The 26,768-nt window shown below is 39.7% G+C and overlaps 1 protein-coding gene across 5 annotated transcripts in view; it reads left to right on the top strand.

The window, feature by feature from the left end:
- The window catches only part of DOCK8 (dedicator of cytokinesis 8), a 241,736-nt gene that overhangs the window by 67,060 nt on the left and 147,908 nt on the right, over nt 1-26,768 (top strand). For all 5 annotated transcript variants that reach the window (XM_059888931.1, XM_059888930.1, XM_059888932.1 and 2 more), the window contains 3 exons: nt 19-194; nt 2,854-2,925; nt 22,498-22,621. In XM_059888931.1, the coding sequence (XP_059744914.1) occupies nt 19-194; nt 2,854-2,925; nt 22,498-22,621 (372 nt within the window). The remainder of the gene's footprint in view (nt 1-18; nt 195-2,853; nt 2,926-22,497; nt 22,622-26,768) is intronic.

The following is a 26,768-nucleotide window of genomic DNA, read 5'->3' as shown; positions in this document are numbered from 1 at the left end:
TCCTTTCGCTGCCCCCAGCCTCAGTTCTATGACCCAGTGGAGCCAGTGGACTTCGAAGGGCTTCTGATGACACACCTGAACAGCCTGGATGTGGAGCTTGCCCAGGAGCTGGGCGACTTCTCCGAGGACGACTTGGATGTGGCGTTCACGCCGAAGGAATGTCGAACTTTGCAGCCCTCTTTGCCGGAGGAAGGGTAAATTGTTTTCTGAAAATGTGGATGGGATTATGCCTGTCGTGACTGTTTGTGGTAAGGGGGAGATACCCTAATTCTGGACTTTCTTAGAAGTGACATTACTCAGATCTATCAAGATGTGCAGGATAACTTCTATGGTACTATCACTTCCAGGTGGATAGTTTTTGAATTGGTTTGACCAAAGGCTTTGAAAAGCCACTTGGGGTCTAAGTCAGTTAAAGGACTGCAGTGGGACAAAATGGACTGCTTAAGAAGAAGTGAAGAGCGCAGATTCTAGACCCAGACTTCCCAGATGTCAGCTCAGTGAGACCTCAGGAGATCTCAGTTTCCGAAAATAATAATCATTGAACTGCTTCCATTCAGAAGCATTTTAATTGTTTCCCATATATGAGACTGGATCAAGTCACAAAAGTAAGTTCAATCCACTTTTCTTGAGCATCTCCTGTGTGCTGAGAACAGGGATAAAAAGATGAATAAGGCAAAGTTCCTGCTTTTGAAGCAAGTTTTGTCAAGTGGAAAAACAATGGGGAAAGCTCTGTAGTGTGAATAAGTGAATAGCTACTTAGGGTTGAGTTTCTCCAGTGGGTTAATCCATGTGGTTACAGGTGTAGGCATTGGTATCAAACGATGGAATTATTTTTAGATGTAACATCTTTATGTCCATAGTGTAGAAAGCAGTGTCTCTTTGGAGGTTTAGGATGAGCTTTTATTTGCATTCAGTTTCTAAAGCAGATTAAGATTCACATCCTCCTGGACATTTTCAACCTTCTCTTCTTTCCCAAAAAGTCCTGGAAAGGATACCATGAAACAGGCTGCTGCCCTCGTTACTCGGGGATATTTCAGTTTTAGTTTGGACTTTATTTCATCACCGTTTAGGAAGTTGGATGACAATGACATGGTATTGTTTTGACCCTTTATTCTTTGTTTAGATAGTTCTCATTCACATAGAAGAGCTGACCACATTCTCGGCTCTTAACATTTTGAAGACACTCACTTCCCAGAAAACAAAATCATGGTGATCCTTGGGAAACGTTCTTCCCTGTTGTCAGTCCATTTGTTCAGATGTGACTTTCACATTGGTAACATCTATAATTGTTACCTTTGGTAGAGAATCATTCAGTTTTGTTTTTTTGTGTAAAATATATGGTTGTCTTCAAAAGAGATCAGAATCTGGGGAAAGCCTGTTTAAAATACAATCAGTTTACATGTAGGAGGATTCTTTTTTTGAAATTTGATAGAAGAGATAATTATGCTCAGTTTTTGAGCATAATACTGCCCTGTCACCAGAATTGATAACTAACACATTATCTGTCTGATGGCTTTCACAATCTCTACTGTTTCAATCGTTGCCCAAAAGTCTGGCGTATAATTAAAGCCCAGGAAAGTGTCACCATCATCAGAGCAAACAGCAGCTGACTCCTGTTGAACCCACTTGCCTACCTAGGAACTTGCTGTTGAGGTGTGATAGTGTAGTGGGTGTAAGCCTACACTCCTAAGTGAACAGCCTGGGTCAAGTCCCTGTTCTTCCACTTGCTGAGTGACTTTGAGCAAGATGTTTTCATCTCCTCCCTCTGCAAAATGAGAATAATGTTAGTGCCTGCTCTGTGGAGCTGACTGATACTGAATTAATACATATAGAGGGATTGCCCTAGTGTCTCGTGCAGAAGGAATGGCACACGAATGTGACCTGTCACAGGGAGGTCTCACTATGTGCCAGACGCTCATCTCAGAGCCTCACAGACTTCATCTTCGTCACAGCTCTCCCAAGGAGCACTGCGTGATTACTGCCACCACGTATGATGAGGAGACTGAGAAGGGCTCGGTGACGGGCTCAGGGTCACATAAGGAATAAGGAATGGGCTGGGGTGTGGGTACTTAGGGCCCGGAGACCACACATCTGACGTTTACAGTATTCCATCTAAAACTAGCAGGCAGTCCACAAGGCAGGTACTGTCCATCTTTCTACAAACCGGAAAATTATAATTTAGAGCATTTGGACCTGTTTATCTATAGTACCAACACATTTGGAAGAACAGCAAAACAACACAAAACAAAACAAAAAAACCCACCTTTGCTATTGTGGGGAATTCATGATTTCTAATTTCCAGACTCTGAAGTATTCCAAGAGTCGATCTCACGACTCACTCTATACCAGTAGACAAAAGCCACCCGACTTAATAATCACCAACCAAAGCCAGGGCCCGTCAGCTCCTGAAAACACAAGACAACTCCTCTTTCATGGACTTCCAGAAAGAAAAACATGCGTGTCCTAACAGGGTTACACATGAGCAAAAAATATGCCCAGATCACCCTTGGGACAGATTGGTGTTTATACTTATTCTTCTGTTTTCTATGTGATTACAGCTAGCTCTACCTGTCTTGTGTCAGAATGCCTTCAGGGATAGGTACAGTCTAACACGGTTCTCTGTAATAAAGAAAACACACAAAACATAAAATGCCAACATGTTTGTCTCATCAAGGTAAAAATGTTACTGCCTTAGGAATATTTCAGATACTTGAAAGGATTGGAAAACAACACCCTTCCCATTCTCAGTTGATACAGCTTTGAAATCATGCTGCTCTCCTTGGTTATGATAAAGGATTGCTTCATTGTTTTTATCTGGTGATAACTTGTTTTATGTTTTTTCCGTCTCACTAGAGTTGAACTCGACCCACACGTCAGGGACTGTGTTCAGACCTATATTCGGGAGTGGCTAATTGTGAATCGGAAGTAAGTTCATTTTTTTCCCTCTTCATTTGTATATTTACTTTATATTGTTAGCTTTTTAAATAACTTTAAAAAAATTAAACTTTAAAAAAAAGTTTAGGCTTATAAGAAAATTGATTAGAAATACTGAGAATTCTCATATACCATGTCTTACACATTTCCCTTTATTTTTAACATATTAGGATTTTTTTTTTGTCCTTAAATGGCCATGACCATTGATTTTGGAGATTACAAATAAATTTTACCATAAAGGTAAATTTGCAAATACAATATCCATTAATAGTGAGCATTTGACTATATTTTGTAGCACTCTCCTGCTCAAATACCTTATAAGGCATCCTATTTTCTGCTGTATCAAATATAAACACCACCTGCTTGCCTTTCAAGGATTTAACAATCTGGCTCCACTCTATCTACTGAAACTAATATCACCTAACTCCTGGAGCCCTATCCTTTCTCTGGGCTGACCTCTTTCTCGCCATTGCACCATGTGACCAACTCAGTCCTTCCCCCACACCTCTGCTCTTGCTGTCTCCCCTCTGGGCATGCCGTCTCTTCTTTCATCTATCTTCCAAATCCTACCTGTGGATAAAAGGTCAAATCAAATTTTTATTGTGCAACTTTCTCTGACTAATTTATCCTTCCTTGATAGAATTTTACCTAAGTATGGAACATTTGATACAATTGATGAGCCAGTGTTGATACATTATTGTTAACTAAATTCCATAGTCTATGATAAGGCTTATTTTTTATGTTGTACATTCTGTGGTTTTGACAAATGTATAATGAGGTTTATCTGCCACTGGAGTATCATCCTGAATTGTTTCACTGCCCTAAAAATCCCCTGTGTGCCATCTGGTCATTCCTGCCTGGCAACCACTTATGTTTCTTCCATGTCCCTCTATGTCTTTTTGTGACTTGATAGCTCATTTTGTTTTTTGCTGGATAATATTCCACTGCATGGATTTACTCATAGTTTTATTTATCCACTCACCTATTGATAAAGGACAGAAATGGTAGGGACCTAACAGAAGCAGAAGAGATTAAAAAGAGGTGGCAAGAATACACAGAAGAACTGTACAAAAAAGATCTTCACGACCCACATAATCACGATGGTGTGATCACTGACCTAGAGCCAGACATCCTGGAATGTGAAGTCAAGTGGGCCTTAGAACTACGAACAAAGTTAGTGGAGGTGACAGAATTCCAGTTGAGCTATTCCAAATCCTGAAAGATGATGCTGTGAAAGTGCTGCACTCAATATGCCAGCAAATTTGGAAAACTCAGCAGTGGCCACAGGACTGGAAAAGGTCCATTTTCATTCCAATCCCAAAGAAAGGCAATGCCAAAGAATGCTCAAACGACTGCACAATTGCACTCATCTCACACGCTAGTAAAGTAATGCTCAAAATTCTCCAAGCAAGGCTTCAGCAATATGTGAACTGTGAACTTCCAGATGTTTAAGCTGGTTTTAGAAAAGTCAGAGGATCCAGAGATCAAATTGCCAACATCTGCTGGATCATGGAAAAAGCAAAAGAGTTCCAGAAAAACATCTATTTCTGCTTTATTGACTATGCCAAAGCCTTTGACTGTGTGGATCACAATAAACTATGGACAATTCTGAAAGAGATGGGCATACCAGACCACCTGACCTGCCTCTTGAGAAACCTGTATGCAGGTTTGGAAGCAACAGTTAGAACTGGCCATAGAACAACAGACTGGTTCCAAATAGGAAAAGGAGTACGTCAAGGCTCTATATTGTCACCCTGCTTATTTAACTTATATGCAGAATACATCTTGAGAAACGCTAGGCTGGATGAAGCACAAGCTGGAATCAAGATTGCTGGGAGAAATATCAATTAGCTCAATAAGCAGATGACACCACCCTTATGGCAGAAAGTGAAGAAGAACTAAAGAGCTTCTTACTAAAAGTGAAAGAGTAGAGTGAAAAAGTTGGCTTAAAGCTCAACATTCAGAAAATTAAGATCATGGCATCTGGTCCCATCACTTCATGGCAGATAGATGGGGAAACAGTGGAAACAGTAGCTGATTTTTTTTTCTGGGCTCCCAAATCACTGCAGATGGTGATTGCAGCAATGAAATTAAAAGACGCCTACTCCTTGGAAAGAAAGTTATGACCAACCCACTCTTGAGAGTCCCTTGGACTACAGGGAGATCCAACCAGTCCATTCTGAAGGAGATCAGCCCTGGGATTTCTTTGGAAGGACTGATGCTAAAGCTGAAAGTCCAGTACTTTGGCCACCTCATGTGAAGAGTTGACTCATTGGAAAAGACTCTGATGCTGGGAGGGATTGGGGGCAGGAGGAGAAGGGGACGACAGAGGATGAGATGGCTGGATGGCATCACTGACTCAATGGACGTGAGTCTGGGTGAACTCCAGGAGTTGGTGATGGACAGGGAGGCCTGGCGTGCTGCGATTCATGGAGTCGCAAAGAGTCGGACACGACTGAGGTATGGAACTGAACTGAACTGAGACAGCATATTAAAAAGCAGAGACATTATTTTGCCAACAAAGGTCCGTCTAGTCAAGTCTGTAGTTTTTCCAGTAGTCATGTATGGATGTGAGAGTTGTACTGTAAAGAAAGCTGAGCGCCGAAGAATTGGTGCTTTTGAACTGTGGTGTTGGAGAAGACTCTTGAGAGTCTCTAGAATTGTTTGTCTGTTGGACTGCAAGGAGATCCAACCAGTCCATCCTAAAGGAGATCAATCCTGCGTGTTCATTAGAAGGACTGATGTTGAGGCTGAAACTCCAATACTCTGGCTACCTGATGCTAAGAGCTGACTCATTGGAAAAGACCCTGATGCTGGGAAAGATTGAGGGCAGGAGGAGAAGGGCATGACAGAGGAGGAGATGGTTGGATGGCATCATCGACTCGATGGACATGGGTTTGGGTGGACTCCAGGAGTTGGTGATGGACAGGGAGGCCTGGTGTGCTGAGGTTCATGGGGACGCAAAGAGTCGGACCCTACTGAGCCACTGAACTGAACTGAATTGAAGGAGAAAGTTACTTTTTAAACACAAAGAATAGAGTTCTTTTGTTTCTGCTCTGATGAATTTTGGGGGGTTGCAGGGGTTAATGAATCAAAATTTGACCTCAGATTTAAAGGTAACATTTAAATTTGTGACCAAGAAATAAATTACTTGTCTTCTAGTCACTGTTGGCTCAGTCAATAAAGAAGCTGCCTGCAATGCAGGAGACCTGGGTTTGATCCCTGAGTTGAGAAGATCCCCTGGAGAAGGGAATGACAATCCTCTCCAGTATTCTTACCTAGAAAGTCTGATGGACAGAGGAGCCTGGTGAGCTACAGTCTATAGGGTCGCAAAGAGTCAGACATGACTGAGTGACTGATACTTTCACTTTCTAGTAAAAAAGGTCCTTCTCTCTTGTGTTCATCAGATGTTCTTTGATATTGTCCTGAGCTTTATGTCTCCATGCCAGTGACCTTGACAGTTGCCTCTAATGAGAAACATCTACCCACACTAGAATTCTCAGTGTGTTTGTGTATACATGTTAGGGTGCTGGCTGGGAAGAGTCAGCAATAGGGGGCATACTCCACTCACCCAGCTAGAGAAACATCAGAGAGCCTGTAACAACACATAAGTAATTTGAAATTCTTATTTCCTCACCTCTCTAATACTCCAGTAATAATTTTTGTTCTGTGGGGTAAACGATGAAAGACTTTGGAGACCGGGTTTTATCCAGCTCCTGGAAGGGTGCCATTGAATTTGTGCTGATGTGTTTTGGAGTAATGTCAGTATGCATACTATTTTCAGTAGCTGACAAATAGAAAGCTTTGCTTGTATGAAGTAATTAAGAGAAAGATGTTAATCTATCGTCTATTCTAAAGTGAATGGAAAACCAAGTTTGCTGGGCAGTCAGATAAGATTATACTTTGCTGATAATAAATAAAAGATTTCAGAACAAGTTGTTCTCATGCTTTTAAATGTTATAATTAGAGATACTTTCTGGATGTGAAGGTTCTAAAAAAATCTGAGAAGGGACAATAAATAGAAAGGTCCATTTTGCTGCATTTGGTTTTTATTTTCTGTTTGGGACAGTGTGCTTTTTCATTCTTCATGGCAATTCCCATTGGAATTTTTTTTCTCTATCTTGAACAAACTTAAAGGACTCTTCTTAGAATACTCATTGTAAAAATTTTAGAGATCATAGGGAAACAAAAAAACTCAATTTCACTATAGACAGATAACCGTCATTAACATTTGGTGTGTTACCTTTGAGTCATATTTCTTTGTTTATATTTATATAAAACTTAAGTCAGATTATTATTTGCAGCATGCTTTTTCAGTCTTTGCAGTAAGTGATAATTAGCTCTTTGCTATTAAATATTTTCTTCAACACAGTTTTTAATAATTGTATAATATACATAGATACAAAGATTTATTTAACCAATTTTTGTGTTTAGATGATTCCCTGTTTTTCAGTGTTATACCCAGCAGAGCAACATTGTTGTGTTTAGTTGTGATTTTTTTCCTTTGGAATAAATTCCTATAAGAGAAGTTTCTGTGCTTAAGTGTATGCACAAATTTAAGGATTTGGGAATAAGATATCAGAGAGATTATTAACAATATATGTATGAATCCTCAAGAATATTGGATGTTTTCTTGTCACAAATTTCTAATTTTATTTGTGAAAAGGTAGTCTTTTATTTGCATTTCTTTGGTTATTTAGATTTGGTATCTTTTTTCTGTAAATTTGCTGACCATTTGTAAATTTTCCTTGGTGCTCTGCTTATTCATTAAATTCATGTATCTCTATTAATGTTTTTGTCTGATCATGTTTATCTTTAGGACTGCTTTCATTTGCTAAAACATTAACTCTTTGTCTTTCATATAATACAAATTCCTTACCCAAGAATACTTTTTTTAACATTCAAAATTATTTATTAATGAAATCTATATTAGTAAGTTTCCTAATTGTTTATATTTTTGCTGTCATGCTTAAGTTTAATCCACAAACCTAATATTATTTACTAAGAATTTTGAATTAAACTGTTAATCTAGATAATTAGCCCCTTTGATTATTGCTTCTGTTCCCTTGTGTGTCTCCACTTGTTTTTATCTCTTCTGTAGGAACAGTAATTATTCATATATTTATTCAAGTTTTGTATCTTTTTATTTTCACAAAACAAAGCAATATCTGTTTTAACATTATGTTTGGCAACATATAAAAGATGAGACTTGTCATTGGCCCTGTTATCTTCACATTTGGCTAGTGGACCAGTTTGTTTCCCAGAAATTCGCTAATGGACAGGTTGAAATATGCAACTTTGAAACTCATTGTCAGTTTCTGGAAAGCTTTGACTAGTGTTTTGCTGAGAAAGCATCCTTTTCTACTATTTGACCCTTTGGTACGCTAAATCTGATACTCTAACATAAAGGCTATAATTCCTAGCACACACCCCTCCCAAGATCATTCTGCCCTCATGTGAATCCATAATACTTTATTTGCAAGGAGCATCTAGTACATTATTGCCAGATGCCCTTCATCTCCTAACTCTACATATGTTTTAGGCTGCTTGTTTTCTGTGAGTTGTTTCTATACGGTTGCAGATTTGATGGCAGAAAGAGAAAGGCAAGGAAGGTGGTGGTTCTGGTGATGTCAGTAAAACCAGGTGAAACCTGTGAGTGGCTTCGTAGATAAACCACTACAATGAAGAAGGAGAATTTAGATTTCTGACTATTATTATAGACATTGACTATTTAGGGACTGGCAAGAAGGAAAGTACAAAATGCTATCCTCTGTGTTCCCCTTTGGGGAGACAAAGTGTGGTACATCCTTCTTCTAGCTTCATTGGATCCACAGAAATTCTGTCTACACTTAGGCATTAAGTTTTCTGTTTTGGTGAGTTTCCATTTTTCTGTGTCTTCATAGGCTGGGAAGTTCGAGAAAGTCACATAATGGTTGCTGACCAGTTATTAATTGGTGATTAATGAGCTTTCATTTGAATTTGTTATTTTATGTGTCAAGTAGTGTGTGCCTGTTTTGAAAGAAACCAAGCAATAAGGAGTGTACTAAGTAGAAAGAAATCAAGCAATAAGGAGTGTACAAAGTAAAACACTAGTCTCTTGCCTCACTAATCGCTTGCTTCCTGTCCTCTTCAACTCACTCTTCTTTTTAAAACTTTTTCTCAGATTTATTTTTTATTGAAGTAACATTAGTCTATAACATTGTATGTTTTACATATACAATGTTATATTTCTATGTATGCTACAGTATGCCTACTACCAAAAAAATTGGTTTCTATCCATTACCATATGGTTGATCACCTTTACTCATTTCATCTTCCTTTTGCCCCTAAGCCTCCACCACTCTGTTCTCTGTTTTGGAGAGTTTTTTGTTTTTTTCCTACTGACTCTAAACTGCATAGAGATCATTGGGTAGCCTTCCAGATCCTCTTTTGATCTCCTCACAAACACATATGAATACTTGTATTTTATATAAATATTTATATATGCCAAATATAAACACACATACATATTTTACATACATGCATGATTGTTTTCAATAATGTGTTTGGCATCTTCCCATATCAAAGACCTATCTATCCCTTTCTTTTAAAACGCTGCCTGGCATTCCAGGTGTGAAGGAATATACCATAAATTATTGACTTCTTTTCTGTTGTTAGACACTGCAGTTGTCTCCATTTTTCATGATATAAATGATACCATAATGAAAATCCATTCACATTTGCCTCTACACATGTGTGAATATTTCTAAAGGTAGAAATGGAATCATATAGTCTAGTAAGTACTTCCAAATTCTTCTCCAGAAAAATTGTGTTAATTTATTCCATCACCAACTGGACATGAAACTGCCCTTTCTCCCCATATCCTTGCCAATGCTGGATATTATTGATTAAACTAAAACTTAAATTCCTGTAATCTTATTCTAGTTATTGTTTTTAAACTGGAAGCTGTTGCTGCTGCTGCTGCTGCTATTAAGTCGCTTCAGTCGTGTCCAACTCTGTGCAGCCCCATAGATGGCAGCCCACAGGCTCCTCCGTCCCTGGGATTCTCCAGGCAAGAGCACTGGAGTGGGTTGCCATTCCTTCTCCAGTGCATGCATGCATGCTAAGTCATTTCAGTTATGTCCAACTCTGTGCGACCCCATGGACAGCAGCCCACCAGGCTCCTCTGTTCACAGGATTCTCCAGGCAAGAATACTAGAAGCTATTATACTCACTTTAATAAGATTGTTTTCTATTATGGAGTTTTCTTCTCTTACTCATCCTAAAATCCCATTTAAATATATGTCTACCATACACCCTTTTTTCCTTTGCCTTTTGATTCTCTACTTTTCATAGCTGTTTGTAAGGGCTCCTCAGACAACCACTTTGCCTTTCTTTTTCTTGGGGATGGTCTTGATCACTGCCTCCTGTACAATGTCACAAACCTCTGTCCATAGTTCTTCAGGCACTCTATCAGATCTAATCCCTTCAAATCTATTTGTCACTTCCACTGTATAATCATAAGGGATTAGATTTATGTCATACCTGAATGGTCTAGTGTTTTCCCTACTTTCTTCAATTTAAATCTGAATTTGACAATAAGGAGTTCATTATCTGAGCCACAGTCAGGTCTCAGACTTGTTTTTGCTGATAGTATAGAGCTTTTCCATTTTTGACTGCAAAGAATGTCAGTTCAGTTTGGTTCAGTCACTCAGTCACATCCGACTCTTTGTGACCCCATGGACTGCAGCACGCCAGGCTTCCCTATCCATAGCCAACATCCAGAGTTTACTCAAACTCATGTCGAGTCAGTGATGCCATCCAACCATCTCATCCTCTGTTGTCCCCTTCTCCCGCCTTCAATCTTTCCCAGCATCAGGGTCTTTTCAAGTGAGTCATTTCTTCTCATCAGGTGGCCAAATATTGCAGTTTCAGCTTCAGCATCAATCTTTCCAATGAATAGTCAGGACTGGTTTCCTTTAGGATGGACTGGTTGGATGTCCTTGCAGTCCAAGAGACTCAAGAGTCTTCTCCAACACCACAGTTCAAAAGCATCGCTTCTTCTGCGCTCAGCTTTCTTTATAGTCCAATTCTCACATCCATATATGACCACTGGAAAAACCATAGCTTTGCCTAGACGGACCTTTTTGGCAAGGTAATGTCTTTGCTTTTCAGTATGCTGTCTAGGTTGGTCATAGCTTTTCTTCCAAAGAGCATGCATATTTTAGCTATTGTAAATAGTGCTGCAGTGAATATAGGGTGTATGTATCTTTTCAAATTAGAGTTTTCTCCAAGTATATGCCCAGGAGTGGGATTGCTGGATCATATGGTAGTTCTGTTATCAGTTCTTAAAGAAGCTTCTATCCTGTTTTTCACAGTGGCCCCACCAACAGTGCAGGATGCTTTGTGGAGACCTTTTCAAGCAATATTTCATAAGAAGTGACTCTTTGAAAATTTAATGAAAATGATTTTGGTTCTAGTTTGCTTTAAGTGTGCAAATGGTAGTGATAAAAACAGAGTAGATTTACGTGTGACTAAGCTCCATCCCAGGGATGGGGGAGCCTGGTGGGCTGCCGTCTATGGGGTCGTACAGAGTCGGACACAACTGAAGTGACCTAGCAGCATCAGCAGCAGCAAGCTCCATTTTATAATATTTATTTTCTACTTTCTAACAGATTTTTGAGAGACAGCCTCATATGGGATTTCATAAACTTGCTAGATTTTTCAAAGTTGTTCTCGCCAATATAAATAGATTCAGCAACATGTATGTGTAAGCTGGTTGGGTAGGCTTTTCTAGTGTATGAAATCCTTAGGGGACTGTCCCTCGTGATTCAAATAAAAAGTTTCATATGATCTAATGTCCTGGCACAAAACCACCCAACTCAAAATAGTGGAAAATACAGGCAAATTCTAAGTTGCTTCCTAAGATTACACTGCCCTAAATGACAGCACACTGAATTAGTGAATGTTTTTCCTGAGAAATCAAATTTTAAGGGGAAAAATTCGAAAGGAATTAACTAACATTAATTTGTTCTAAGGTGGAAAGAAAACAGTGAATTAAAATTCATAGTTCACACTTGCCCTTTGTCTTTCTTAGGACATGTGCACCTTAGAGGATGTTGATGTCATAGATTCAGTGTCACGCTTCTTCATGGGGAAACTTGCATGGGCCACAGAAATAAAAATCAGGAAACAACCTAGTTTAAGACCTTATGTGTGGTAGCCTTGGAGACCAGAACTATATCTGCTTTAGCTTTCTTTATTGTTTTCATAAAATACACAACTTATTTCCAAAAACGTTTACTTGTGAGTGAACCCCCACAAATCCCCTCCGCAGCACACACATAATTACAGCCATGCGCCTGCCCTCCACCTTTCTCACGTCATCTCTCTCTGTGCCTCTGTTCTCCATCAGGTATGGGCATGGCCATGAGGTGAATTCTAGGACATTTCCCTCAGATTTAAAGATAAAGAGTTATATCTATGATTTAAAGGTAAAGACTTTGTATACTATATCTGAAGAAATTCATATCAGATTTTATCCTCAAAAGAAACTTAAATCTAGGAGAAATGAGACTTCTTGGCTGTTGTTCTTTTGCTATTTTATGTAAGTGGATGCTTTCTTTTCTGTCCTTGGTTTTGTTAGAATGTTTTCTGAAGTCCTTTACATGGAACCCCAAAGACATAAAAAATGGGCATTAAAAAAAATGAGGTACAGAATAGTGTGAAAAATTCATTTCACAACATTTCTACTCTAACCCTGTATCTGTGCCAGCCCTCAGGGTTTGGGGATGAAAGCATGAAGACTAGGTGTATTCCATGGCTGTGGATTTGAAACCAGAGCAAACCATGCTCCCCTTCCTCATTCTAGATTTAGCATCTACTTCCCCATTTTAACGTCTCAGAAGGTTGCAGAGCTGCCGGGTGGCAGCACGGGTAAAGCTGGCTGGAGAGGAGAGGCCAAGGGTTGGTAAGCATGTAAAGATGACTCATTTCAGAAGTGCCAGCCACAGAAGGCAGAAACCACCATGAAGTAGGTAGTGAGACTGATGGCTGAGTGCCACCAGCTACCAGAGTGCCAGCCTCATTACCCAACCCGGGCATCTGAGCCAAAGAAAGCCATGTTCCTGTTGAACCTATTTGCAGACAAGAAGAGACGGAGAAGTAGCCAAGTGGTAGAAAGACTCATTCTCATGAAAGGAACACAGTCTATTCCTTCTCCAGAGAACTGTGTTCCTTTTTTTCAAATACTGCTGCCGCTGCTGCTAGGTCACTTCAGTTGTGTCCGACTCTGTGCGACCCCCTAGACGGCAGCCCACCAGGCTCCCCTGTCCCTGGGATTCTCCAGGCAAGAACACTGGAGTGGGTTGCCATTTCCTTCTCCAATGCGTGAAAGTGAAATCGCTCAGTCGTGTCCGACTCTTAGCGACCCCATGGATTGCAGCCCATCAGGCTCCTCCATCCATGGGATTTTCCAGGCAAGAGTACTGGAGTGGGGTGCCATTGCCTTCTCCTTTTTCAAATACTACTGTTAACACATATGGGGACAATCCAAAGACTAAACATATTTTGAGAGTGTTCTCTTTAGGGATAGTGTGGTGGAGTACACAGAATCTGGACCATAGAGTCTGGGACTTGGGTCCAGATGCTGGCTCCTTATGTAATGGCTATGAGACCCTGGGCAAGTGAGCTAGTCTCTCTGAACCACAGTTTCCTCAAGTGTGAAATGCTGGAGGAAATGTTGCTCACTTTGAAAGCCTGAGTAAGGATCGGAAAACAATGCGTGTTCCTTTTCTTCTTTTTCCTCTTTCCCTTCCTATACCCTTTTCTCTTTCTTTCCTCTCTTTGTTGTACAATTTGGTGTGAAAACCACAAGAACAAGTTAGCCATCCCTGCCTCAGGATAAAGATGAGCTGAGGAGGGCCAGAATAATGAGCTGAAGGCCAGACAGGGTGAGGAGGGCACACATTTAGGAGGCCTGTCGGGCACAGAGAACCAGAACCTACGTAGTGTGAGGAGGGTGTGTGAGCCTGGGGCAGCCTGGCATGTGGTAGCAGAGCAGACGTTCTGAGTGGAATGAGGGGAGCACACACGTGGAGGAGAAGCCCAGCTTGAGGGGTCAGAGTCCGGTCAAGGATGTCCTCGTGGGGCGGGAGTGTCGCCTGGCACTAAGCGTCAGCATAGACTGGAGAGGACGTCACATCACGGGGACAACCCTGGTGCAGGGTGGCAGAGTCAGAATTTTAGGGAGGCAGCTGGATGGGGGAGGGGCTGATGTTGGCAATGGTTACATATAAGGGGAGTGATACGTATTAGGGACAGTAGGTGGCAGATTTTTCACTGCCTGAGAAGTGAGTTAAAAATATGGGAAGGAAGAAAACTAGAATGGATACTGTGATGTCAGATTGAGATTGCAAGGATCAACATGAATTCCTGGCTTTCAGCCCACACATGCGTAATCACACACACATACCCTCCCTACTTAACTCTGTTCACTGAAAAGACATAGGAGGATCAATACTTCCATAGCAATAAGCACACCCAACACCAACATCTTGGCTCCTAAGAATCATTTTCCACTAAAAAGAAGCACAGTTTCTTGGAGAAATGACTGATACCAGATTTGAGGGGGAAAAAGAAGTAAGATCACCTTGGAATGTCTTGAGGTGGAAAGTAGGATGTGATCAGTGCCTGCTGGGGGCATGTGGAGAAGACGTAAGAGCAGCTGAAGGGATTCACCCTGGTCAAATTAAGGATGATTAGAGCACCAAAATAAGTAATAATAGAAATGGAGTAGGATATGTTGAATAAAATAGGAAACTATGAATCTGTAATGATACAAATAAATAAGCTGAAAGCTTGATGAGGCATGAGGCATTTACAATAATCAAACCCAAGTGGAGGGAGTTTCTAAAATATAACAGGCCTAAAATTTCAAGGTCATGAAAGTCAAGGAAACACTGAGGAACTGTTCCACAGTAAATAAGACTAAAGGCATATGATGTGCATGACTTTGGATAAGATCCTTTTGCTCTAAAAGGTATTTCACATTCGGTGAAAGCTGAATGAGGTCTGAAGATTAGGTAGTGGCGTGCTATGATTCATGGGGTCACAAAGAGTTGGACACAACTGAGCGACTGAAGTGAACTGAACTGAACTGAATGTGTCAATGTTAATTTCCTGAATGTGGTGGTTGCATACTAATTATGATGGATAATGCCCTTGTTTATATATGCTCAGTTTCTGGACTGTAGTCTACCAGGCTCCTCTGTCCATGGAATTTTCCATGCAAGAATACCTCTTCTTGCCATGGCAAGGTGGCAAGAATACCTATTCATGGCAAGGTAGGAAGAATACTGGAGCAGGTTGGATACTGGATCCTCTAGGGGAATCTTCCCAATCCAGGGATGGAACCTGAGTCTCTTGAGTCTCCTGCATCTCCTGTATTGGTCAGCGGACTCTATCATCAGTGCCACCTGGGAAGCCCCTGTTTGTAGGAATGACACACTAAAGTATTCAGGGGTAATGGAGAATTAGGTCAACTACTTACTCTCAAATGGATTGGGAGAGGGAAAAGGCTTTTCTAGTATATTTTCAATTTTTCTATAAATTCGAAATTGTTTCAAAACTAAAGGAAATTAATATATGTTAGGTGCCTGGCATTGTAATAAAGATCGTTAGTATGTCCCCTTTGCCATCTTGTGCATTTATTTCACAGCTGCTTTGAGTATATAGGAGCTGTTGTGCCCAAAGACATTTGAGCAATTCACTCTGCCTCTCAGCCCCTAACCTCCCACTTTGGGTTGGTTGGTAATAAGCAGTGCCCGACTGGCACAACAGCACTGGTACAAGGGGTATCATAGTCCCATTTCTTGCCTCAAAGTGGGATAGTAGGACAACTTTGCAATGTGAACATTCCAGAGTACCCTGTGTATAATGCCAAGAATTTATCTGAGCCTGCTTCCTTAGTTGACTCCTGTAAGAGTTCCCCATCTCCCTTATAGGCTTTTCTTTTCCAAAAGTGCACACTCTCAAAAATCACGTGCACTTGAGTCCTTGTCTCAGGATCAGTTTCTAAGGGATCTCAACAGACAATCACTAGTCTAAGACAATCTCTAAGACAATCACTAGTCCAAGAAATGATAGCTGTATTAGCATCAATGATAATACCATTAGATGCAATACCAGTGCACATACTATAGTTCTAAATACCCTTAATTTGTGGATATGTTGAATTTAAAATCTCCTAAAGCTAGTGGAGGTGATGGAATTGCAGTTGAGCTATTTCAAATCCTGAAAGATGATGCTGTGAAAGTGCTGCACTCAATATGCCAGCAAATTTGTAACACTCAGCAGTGGCCACAGGACTGGAAAAGGTCCATTTTCATTCCAATCCCAAAGAAAGGCAATGCCAAAGAATGCTCAAACTACCGCACAATTGCACTCATCTCACATGCTAGTAAAGTAATGCTCAAAATTCTCCAAGCCAGGCTTCAGCAATACATGAACCGTGAACTTCCTGATGTTCAAGTTGCTTTTAGAAAAGGCAGAGGAACCAAAGATCAAATTGCCAACATGTGCTGGATCATGGAAAAAGCAAGAGAGTTCCAGAAAAACATCTATTTCTGCTTTATTGACTACGCCAAAGCTTTTGATGTGTGAATCACAATAAACTGGAAAATTCTTCAAGAGATGGGAATACCAGACCACCTGACCTGTCTATTGAGAAATCTGTATGCAGGTCAGAAAGCAACAGTTAGAACTGGACATGGAACAACAGACTGGTTCCAAATAGGAAAAGGAGTACGTCAAGGATGTATATTGTCACCCTGCTTATTTAACTTCTATGCAGAGTACATCATGAGAAATGCTGGACTGGAAGAAACACAAGCTGGAATCAAGATTGTCGGGAGAAATATCAATAACCTCAGATATGCAGATGACACCACCCTTATGGCAGAAAGTGAAGAGGAACCAAAAAGCCTCTTGATGAAAGTGAAAGTGTAGAGTGAAAAGTTGGCTTAAAGCTCAACATTCAGAAAATGAAGATCACGGCATCTGGTCCCATGACTTCATGGGAAATAGATGGGGAAACAGTGTCAGACTTTATTTTTCTGGGCTCCAAAATCACTGCAGATGGTGACTGCAGCCATAAAATTAAAAGACACTTACTCCTTGGAAGGAAAGTTATGACCAACCTAGATAGCATATTCAAAAGCAGAGACATTACTTTGCCAACAAAGGTTCGTCTAGTCAAGGCTATGGTTTTTCCTGTGGTCATGTATGGATGTGAGAGTTGGACTGTGAAGAAGGCTGAGTGCCGAAGAACTGATGCTTTTGAACTTGGTGTTGGAGAAGACTCTTGAGAGTCCCTTGGACTGCAAGGAGATCCAACCAGTCCATTCTGAAGGAGATTAGCCCTGGATTTCTTTGGAGGGAATGATGCTTAAGCTGAAGCTCCAGTACTTTGGCCACCTCATGCAAAGAGTTGACTCATTGGAAAAGACTCTGATGCTGGGAGGGATTGGGGGTGGGAGGAGAAGGGGATGACAGAGGATGAGATGGCTGGATGGCATCACTGACTTGATGGACGTGAGTCTGAGTGAACTCCGGGAGTTGGTGATGGACAGGGAGGCCTGGCGTGCTGCGATTCATGGGGTTGTGAAGAGTCGGACACGACTGAGCAACTGAACTGAACTGAACTGAACATCCCTATTTCTGCTGAACTATGTTATTTCTATATGGGACATTTACTTTCTTACCAAAACTGAAAGTAGAACTCTGAAACGCATTCACTTTAGGATTCCACTACTAGAATTCTCCCCCTAAACAAACACCTGCATGCAGCTGTTTTCCTGGTTAAACTTGTTCCATTTCACCCCTTCCAGGAAGTCTTTGTGGATTTCCTTCCCCAGGTGTGTTGCTAAAACTTATGATTTAAATTGGAATTGGAAATTCCAGTTTTCTGATGTGTTAGTAGCAGTGGCTCTCAATGAGGGTAGTTAAGGTTTCTGTTTTTTATCATCTCAATGACTGGGGTGGACTATTGCGTTTCACACCCTGAAGTGCATTGGACATCACACACAGTGAAGGATTGTCCCAAATTCAGCATCCAACACAACGATCACATGTCTTTCTGGACTTTCAGGCCCGTGGAAGTCCAGTCTGTAAATATCTGAGCTGAGCCTGCATGCCTTCTTACAAATACTTTTGAACTGAATTTTCCAAGGAAACAGCTTTCATGTAAACATAGGAGAAATTAAGCTTCATGCTGGTTAGAGCTCTACAAGAGTTTCCCCCCGTTTTAGAAAATCACATTACTGCCAGCAATGCTGCTTGGTGGCGTTTGAGTCACCCGTACAGCATGTCTGTATTGGTTTTGCAGGTGTTCTGTTGACAACAATTCTTGCCACAGGTGCAAACAGCTATTTCATTATATTCTCTGGTGCACTCATGTCCAAGCATTTGCATATTTACACACATGCTGTTTTATGCATTATGTTTCTTTTATTTCTCAATAAATAACAGCTGGGACATTTTTATTGACTTATAAAAATAAAAGTTGAGTTATAAAGATGGCATTATTAAATATTTGTTATAGAGAAAGACGACAGTGAGTCTGAGAGATTTGAAAACCCTTGTGTGAGAGGAGTATGATATGACTATTTGCTTGTTAGAGTTTCATTTGTTCTCCCATTCAACAAAGGTTTAGAAAATACCTCCTGAGGAATACCCAGGAATCCTAGCTCAAAGGAATCTATGTCTTTGGTGAAGTTATAGTCTAGTGAGGAAGAGCACATATTTAGCAGGGGAGGTAAAAATTTAGACAAGTAATTAGACTGTAATATAGAGCATGATGTAAGCTTGTACGAGAAGTACAAGCAACATGCTTTGAAAATTCACAGAAGGAAGCATTTAGTTCTGGCCAGGTCAGGGAAGGCGGGTGCAAGGGCTGGCCTGTGGATTGGGCTTTCATGGGAGTGGATTTGTGGGGATGGGGAATCTGCGCATAACAGGTCAAGAGTGGCTCAGTGATTTCCACAGCTGGATTGCTGTTTGTAACTGTAGAGGCTGATGAGCCTGGATGGCTTTCCATACTTTTAGAAAGCAAATAGCTAAGCACCTTGACAGCCAGCATAAGAAATGCATGTCATAATAAGCAATTATTGATCAGGGAGACATTTTTATGGTGTTTTGGGAGTAACTGAATTATATGCACTGATGTGTTTGAATTATAATTGTTTACCAGTTCACTGGGAGTAAAATATGGAGTAATAAAACAGATGATACCCCATTCCTTGATATCCCAGCTCTCCTTGAGCATGACCTTCCTTCAGAATTACCTTAATCACCCAGGATGAAAGACAAAGTCTAAGGGCTTTTATGATGCTGCTCATAACACTCATCAAATGTTTCACTATGGATAATAGACCGAGAATAAATAGCATGTAAACAAGTTTAATTACTTGAGAGCTCCACTCTCCACCAAGACACCAAACACATTCTTAAGTTATTCACTCTTTAGTTCATTAAAGAAAATTACAGAGGAAATAATGATTAAAATATTTACTGTGACCCAAAGGATGGCAGTAAACAGCAATCCATACAAAATTATCAAAATATATGGGAATAAGATGAGATAAGCATGCAGCCATGGCACTGTCTATTCATTAGATTTATTGATCATTTTCAAAAGTCATGAAGAGAAAAAGCATGATTTTTAGAGTGGATACAGTAAACTTTGTGCTATAGACAGTATAAAGGTAGAATGAAATTATCAAAGGCATAATTCCAGTCTAAGTAACACAGACAAACATTTCAAGTAGGAAAATATATTTCTCTCAAAAGGAAACCATGAATTTTGTGCTTCTGTGCAATTTCATCTTTCCCTAATACATTAAAAATCTAGAAGTTTCCCCTATCCTTCATGAACACACTATTTGTCTGATTTAAAAGTCTCAATTATAGAACCTGAGTGGCAAATGTCCTATAGCATTATGAGAGTGGGAAGGAACACAAATGGCCATTACTCCACTCCCCTGCCCGCTAAGTGGGATTCAAAGCCATTATCATAGATAGCAAAGACATAAAAGACTATCCCCTAGATATTACAGAGAAATGTAATATCAGCAAGGAGATAATTGAGGAATAAAAGAGCAACTAAATCAGTGTTTGACTATATGGTTATGGATAACAAAGGCATGTCCATAGAAAACTAAGTGGCTTCATTAAGTATGGTCCTCCAGAGAAAAGTCGTTTTTTTCCCTGTGATGCCTTAGAACATGAGATAATTTGGGGTTCATTCCTCTGACATACTGATATAAGTGCTTTTTCTGAAGTCCTCAGAATGAAAGGAATATTTTGGATTGGTTGAATTGGAACTAGAATAGCCCTAAAATACAATTCTTAAGATTTTTCAAATCTTATCTTTATTCCATGAATATATGCATTGTAGTGCCTATCCTGTAAAATTTACCATGGACCATTGTATTAAAGGAAATCTTCAACAACACCGAGTTGTACCCTTTTTTCCCTTTGCTTATAATATCTTATTGGTCTAGTTTAGATTCTTTGTCAGTTGACAGGGACAATTGAATGATGTTCTCTAACCATTTAATAAACATCAAGTAGTTGCAGACATTTATTGAATTATTGCCATAAGCCAAGAAATTTTCTATTTTACATATGTGAATGTATTTATTGCATGCAATAGAACTGATGAAATAGGTATTAGTTTAATTCCTATTATTCTGATAACAAAATTGAGACACAAAAAAATAGAGTAATTTAGCCTAGGTCATAGAGCTTGTAAACTGTGGAGCCAGAACTTGAATCCATTTACTCCTGCTCAACAAAACCCATCATTCTGTAAAGCAATATAATAAACCATAGCAAAGTATCAGACCTTATGTTTAATGAGTATTAAGTGTAAATAGTATCCTAATCAATGTTAGGCATAATCCTAAATTTCTGTCCATTGATTTTGAGGTACTTGTAATTCATGCTTTTTAGATTACAGTTCTGTGAGTTTTGACAGATGCATACAGTTGTTAACCACTATTACAATCAAGACACAGAACAGTACCAGTACCCGCCCCCCTAAATTGCCCCAGGCCTCTTGCGGTCACTGTCTTAACCCCCAGACTCTGGCAGCCACTGATCTCTTTTCTGTCTCTATAACTTTTCCTCTTCCAGAATGTCATGTAAATGGAATCACGCAGTTATCTTTTTATTTTTTTCCTGACTCCTTTCGCTTAGTATTGAATACTTGCTCTGTGCCCCTGTGCATAACCCAACATTTCACCCCTCCCAGAGAGTTATAAACTGTATTTGGATTATTGCTAGTAGCTCTCTTACATTTCCTGCTTTGTCTGTCTTCTGTTTGATCTGTGTAATAAATCCTAACCTCGTTTTACATCCCTTTACCAGCTTCCTCAATGGTTTTCTAACAGTGTGGGAAATCAAACAAGATGGGTGCATGTTTGTGTGGTTGAGTTTGCAGCATGTTTTCCAAGAAGGCTTTGAGTCATAGAAATAGGGAATGCACATGTTGGTTTCTATAGTTATTATTTGACAACTTATATCTGTTGCCCTTTTTGTAATGGTCTAACTTCTTGACACTCCAATGACAGTGCTAGACATTACATTAAACCCTTTCCATAGCAACACATTTTTTAAAAAATTGAAGTGTAGTTGATTTACAGTAGTGTGTTAGCTTCAAGTGTATAGCAAAATAATTCAGTTATATATGTATATCTATTTATATATGTATGTTTCAGAATATTTTTAATTATAGGTGATTATAAAATATTAAGTACAATTTCCTGTGCTATACAGTAAATCCTTGTTGCTTATCTATTTTATATGTAATAGTTTGTTAACCCCATACTCCTAACTTATTCCTTCCCCCTTTCCCCTTTTTAGTAACTATGTTTTTCTATGCCTGTGAATCTGTTTTTGTTTTGTATATAGATTGATTTGTATTATATTTTACATTCCATATATGTTATATCATATAATATTAGCAACACTTATTAAAACAACTTTAATGACATGCATGGAGTAGCAATTGAGGATGGTAGCAAAGATTTTCGGTACATAGATCATTTAATTCTATTTTTGTTAACCATGTCCTGCCCTTTTTATTCTTTACTAAGAACATTGATTTGAAGATTAAATGTTTTCCTCTATTTTTATCTTCAAATGACCTTTATTCCCTGCTTCTGCACTTTGCTAGATTTATTCCAGCCTCTTCCACTGGGGTCATAGTTCAGCTTCAGCTTGGAGCCAAATGCCCCACAGCTGAAATGACCACACCTCTGAAGTGGCATTTTCCCAGGCCACTCCTGCCTTTAATAGTGAGCCAGTGAGGAGGCAAGTTTGTATCTCTTTACAACAGAGCCTTGTGTTAGTCCTGGTACACAATTAGATGTGAAGAATTACAATTGGTCCTCTCTTTGCAAGATCTTTCAGAAGCATGATGGGTCTGCACTTAAGCCATTACTTTTATTTTTAGACTAATGATTTTGCCTCTCTCTCTCCCTCTCCCTCCTTCTGTCTCTTATTTAATAACAACAATGAAAGGAACCAAGGAAGCTCAGAGGTTTGCAGCTTTAAAAAGATTGGATCCCGAAAAGATTTTCACAAGACGCTTCAGAAACAGACGTTTGAGTCGGAAACCTTGGAGTGCAGTGAACCCAGTGCTCAGGTATTTCCTATCAACAAACACGGTTGCCAGGTTACTGGACTGTTCTGCCATGGCATGCTGTTGATTTTTTTAAAAAGTAATAAAAAGGCTAGACTCATAGAATATTAGAATAGAAGGAGCTCTACCATTTAGTCAGTGATATTTTTTTCACATTTGTTTGTAGCTATATAAATGGGTGTTCAAATAAAAGTAGATAAAAGTGGAGGGGCTCTAACTTGAGGGGGGGATTTGGGCCCATCCCTGTAATGATTCTGGCAGATACTCAGGGGTGCCCCCATGCCTCAGGCAGCCTGCAGTGTGATTGAAAGCTCCACCCTGAGGCAGACTGCCTGGCTCTCTGTGATTCTACCACATACCTACTCTAACCTCAGACAGGATAACTCAGCTCTCTGGTCTTCAATTTCTTCCCCTGGAAAACGAAGATGATAAAAGTACACAACTGGTGAAGTTGTTTGAGTATTAAATGAGTTAATATGTGTGAAGCATTTAAGACAGTGCCAGCTCACACTTTGTGTCCAATGAATGCAGTTATTATTATTATTACCATTACAAAGTAGTTACAATTTAAAAGTCAGTACTCTATACACCTGTTTTCATAGCAGCATTATTCACAGTGGCCAAAAGGTGGAAACAACCAAGTGTCCATGGACAAATGAAGAGATCAACTAAATGCGGCATATCCATACAATGGAGCACTGCGTGTGTGTGCTAAGTGGCTTCAGTCATGTTCGACGCTTTGTGACCCTATGGACCGTAGCCCACCAGGCTCCTCTGTCCATGGGATTTTCCAGGCAAGAACAGTGGAGTGGGTGCCATGCCCTCCTCCAGGAGATCTTCCTGATCCAGGGATTGAACCCCCATTACTTAGGTCTCCTGCATTGGCAGGCGAGTTCTTTACCCCTAGCAGCACTTGGGAAGTCACAGTGGAGTAGTTATTCAGCCTTAAAAAGGGGGGAAGTTCTGACACATATTCTGTGACATGGATGAACTTTGAAGACGTTACACTGAGTGAAATAAGCCAGTTACAAAAGAATCAATACTGTATGATTCCATTTATATGAGGTACCTGGACTAATCAGATTCATAGATGTATAAAGTTAAAATGGTAGTTGCCAGAGGCTGTGGAGAGGTAGGAATAAGGAGTTCTTATTTAATGGGTATAGAGTTTCTGTTTTACAAAACGAAGAGTTCTGGAGACTGGTTGCACAACAATATAAATGCACTTAACATTACTGAGCTGTACACTAAAAAAATGATGAAATTTTTATATTACATGTATACTTACCACAATTTACAAAAGATTTTAAAAGCCAGTGCTCTGGTCCAGTCTGTCCATTTTATAGGTTAAAAAAAATAAAGCATAGAGGAAAGAAATGTGTCCAAGTTTGCACAGGACTTCTAAACCAGTTTTCAGCTTTCAGGTGCCCGCATAACACAAGCATCTCACCATGCTGAATATGACTAGAGGTTTTAGATAATACCTATTTCAAACTACAGCCAGGCTGACTACTTATCTCTGCAGCGAAATCAGGCATCAATTCTAGAGCTGAATCTGATGGGCTTACTGAAACGTGGAATATCTTTATGCCATCCTCTATGGGAAATTTCAGGGGGTTTTCATTGGTAATTTTGACTGAATTCTGCTTTCATCATGCAGATGACCAACTAAATTGTTCCCTTGTTTCAGTCAGACAGAAACCACACTAGATATTTCCTCTGAAGAAATTTTACATAGGAAATTAGTCGAACGTATTTTTGAGGACTGAGAGAACCAAAAAGAAAAATTGAAGTCTTACAGAAATTGTAACTGCAAGAAACAGCACACCTCTCTAGGGCTGGGGTCTGTGGCAGTGAGTCTCAAACCTGAGTGTCATTGGAATCCCCCTGAAGGGCTTGTTTGAACACAGATTGCCGGCCACACTCCAGGGTTTCTGTTTCACCGCAGCTGGAGCGGGGACTTGAGAATTTGCATTTCTCATGAGCATTCCCTAGGAAATGCTGATACTGCTGGTCCCAGGACTGTGTTTGAGAACCATGGGTCTAGTGGGAGGAGCTTGGAGTTATCAGAACCTGCAAGCTCAGAAGAGAGGCCTCAGAGCTGGCACTCAAATACCTGAGGAGGGGGCATAGCCTAGCCAGTGGTGTCATCAGAGGAAAGACCTCACAAGGGCTGAGAGTCTGGACTCAGACCTCCTGGGAGAAAGAATTGCCCAGTTGATGCTGGTACCTCCAAGGAAGGTAAGATGAGGGTTTTTCTGGAAGTGCTGGAAGAAACAGAAAACTAGAAGCAACTGCCACAACCAAGATGAGACCTGCAGGCAGAGAGGAAGCAGCCAGTCCCTTCTCCCTCCCCCAGCCATGCAGAACCTAAAGGGGGAAGTAGCAAAGCAGAAACAGGATTTGCTAAATGCAGACCCAGCATCACAGAGCAGAGTATAAAGGGTGGCTTCAAAAGGTGAGGAGCAGCACACCCATTCCTCACTCCTCCAGCACACCAAGTCATTGGCTGGGTTTCAGAGGCAGGTTGTACAAAAGTGTGTGTTTTTAAGTATTAAACTAATACTCGTCATGGAGAGATGGTCAGACAGGCAGCATCTTCCCCTTTCAGTCATTCTTAGGAGCCTTTTTAAGTGGAATTGTGAAGTCAAATGCCTGAATTTACATAATTTATATATATTTACATAATTTATGTAAATTTACAAATTTACATAATATATATACACACACACATATATATATGATATGACTCCATAGTACAAATATATTTCATAAAAATTTGATTATATAATGTTATTTAACTTCTTTTTTCTTATTAACAAGGAAATATACTATGATCATCTTTCTCTTCTAATGACAGCATGTTCTTCTTTTTGTTTAAAGGCTGAATAACATTCTATTGTATGAAAGTTCCAAAATCTCTTAATCTCAAAACTTTCTTTTTTGGGGGAATGCTTAGGTTGTTTTTATTATTTTGTTACTACAAAATAATAAATAAAACTCTCTGTTCCAGAGATACTCTTGTCCTCACACCTTTGTTTACTTGTCCAGTTGTGGCCTTTAAATAAATTCTGGAGACAGATACAGATGTTGATCCTTTTAAAGAGTCTTGGGTAACCCAATTAATTTTCCCAAGAATCTTATAAATTCTAAGATGAACAAAATTTTTAATAACTTAAATATTAATATTGGTTAATATTGTGTGTGAATGTGATTGTTAACACAGTCAGTTTACATAAAATTTATGACCTAGGAGAGTAGGACTTTTATGAGGTAGACAGATATCACCAAAAAAATTTTAATAATTTTGTTTTTGTTTATTTTTTCCTGTACCAGGTCTTCATTGCTGCGCAGGACCAAAACTGTTTTACAGAGTTATTGCACAGTCCATTTAATAGTACTTTGAAAATAACATTTTACCATATATTTTACAGATATTTGTAATAGATCTATCTATGTTCTTACAACATATTATTGCTTTTGGTTTTATATTTTTTGCCAGGTCTTGAGTTAGGCATCCAGTTCTCAATTTCCAAGACATTTCTAATGGAATAAAGCATCCTCTTTTTGACTGAAATTTTTTTCAAGCATGCTGCAGCTGAGTGAATACTGCTGAAATAGCAAGTGTTTTTTTTCCCCCTCTGGTACTTATTCCTGTAACTGTTACTAAAGTCCTGTAGGAAAGTGTTCCCATGCCCACATTTCTGTCTTTGGAAACATGCTTTGGAGTTTATATAAAGTTTAATTTGGAACGCTCCTCACAGATCATCTTATTTTCCAGTTTTGAAAGCCAAGTTCTGGAGTTGAGATTAGCATGAAGTCTCTTTATTCCCCAGTCCAGTCTCTCCCCGCCCCCCCACTTTTTTTAACACCTTATTCCAGTTCTGTTCTGCTTAAGCACGAGACATGTGTATGGTTCATAGGAGGCTTGGCTCCCAATCTCCAGAAAAGAACACCCCCTCAAACTAATAGCACTACAGAATTATTGTCAAACTTTTCCTCAAGAATGGGTGTATCTACATCTGATGAGTTAATCACCTGCTTCCAGGCAGGAGAGAGACATCTAAATTTAGGATATTCAGTCCAGGAAGCTATGATGTGATTCTTGTCAGAGACTCCTTGAGGCCTGATTCTGCAGTCCCCCGTTGGA

Source organism: Bos taurus, chromosome 8 (genome assembly GCF_002263795.3).
Source record: "Bos taurus isolate L1 Dominette 01449 registration number 42190680 breed Hereford chromosome 8, ARS-UCD2.0, whole genome shotgun sequence".
Taxonomy (NCBI): Eukaryota; Metazoa; Chordata; class Mammalia; order Artiodactyla; family Bovidae; genus Bos; species Bos taurus.
Note: the sequence above shows the minus strand (reverse complement) of the source record. Positions and strands in the feature narration are given on the sequence as shown.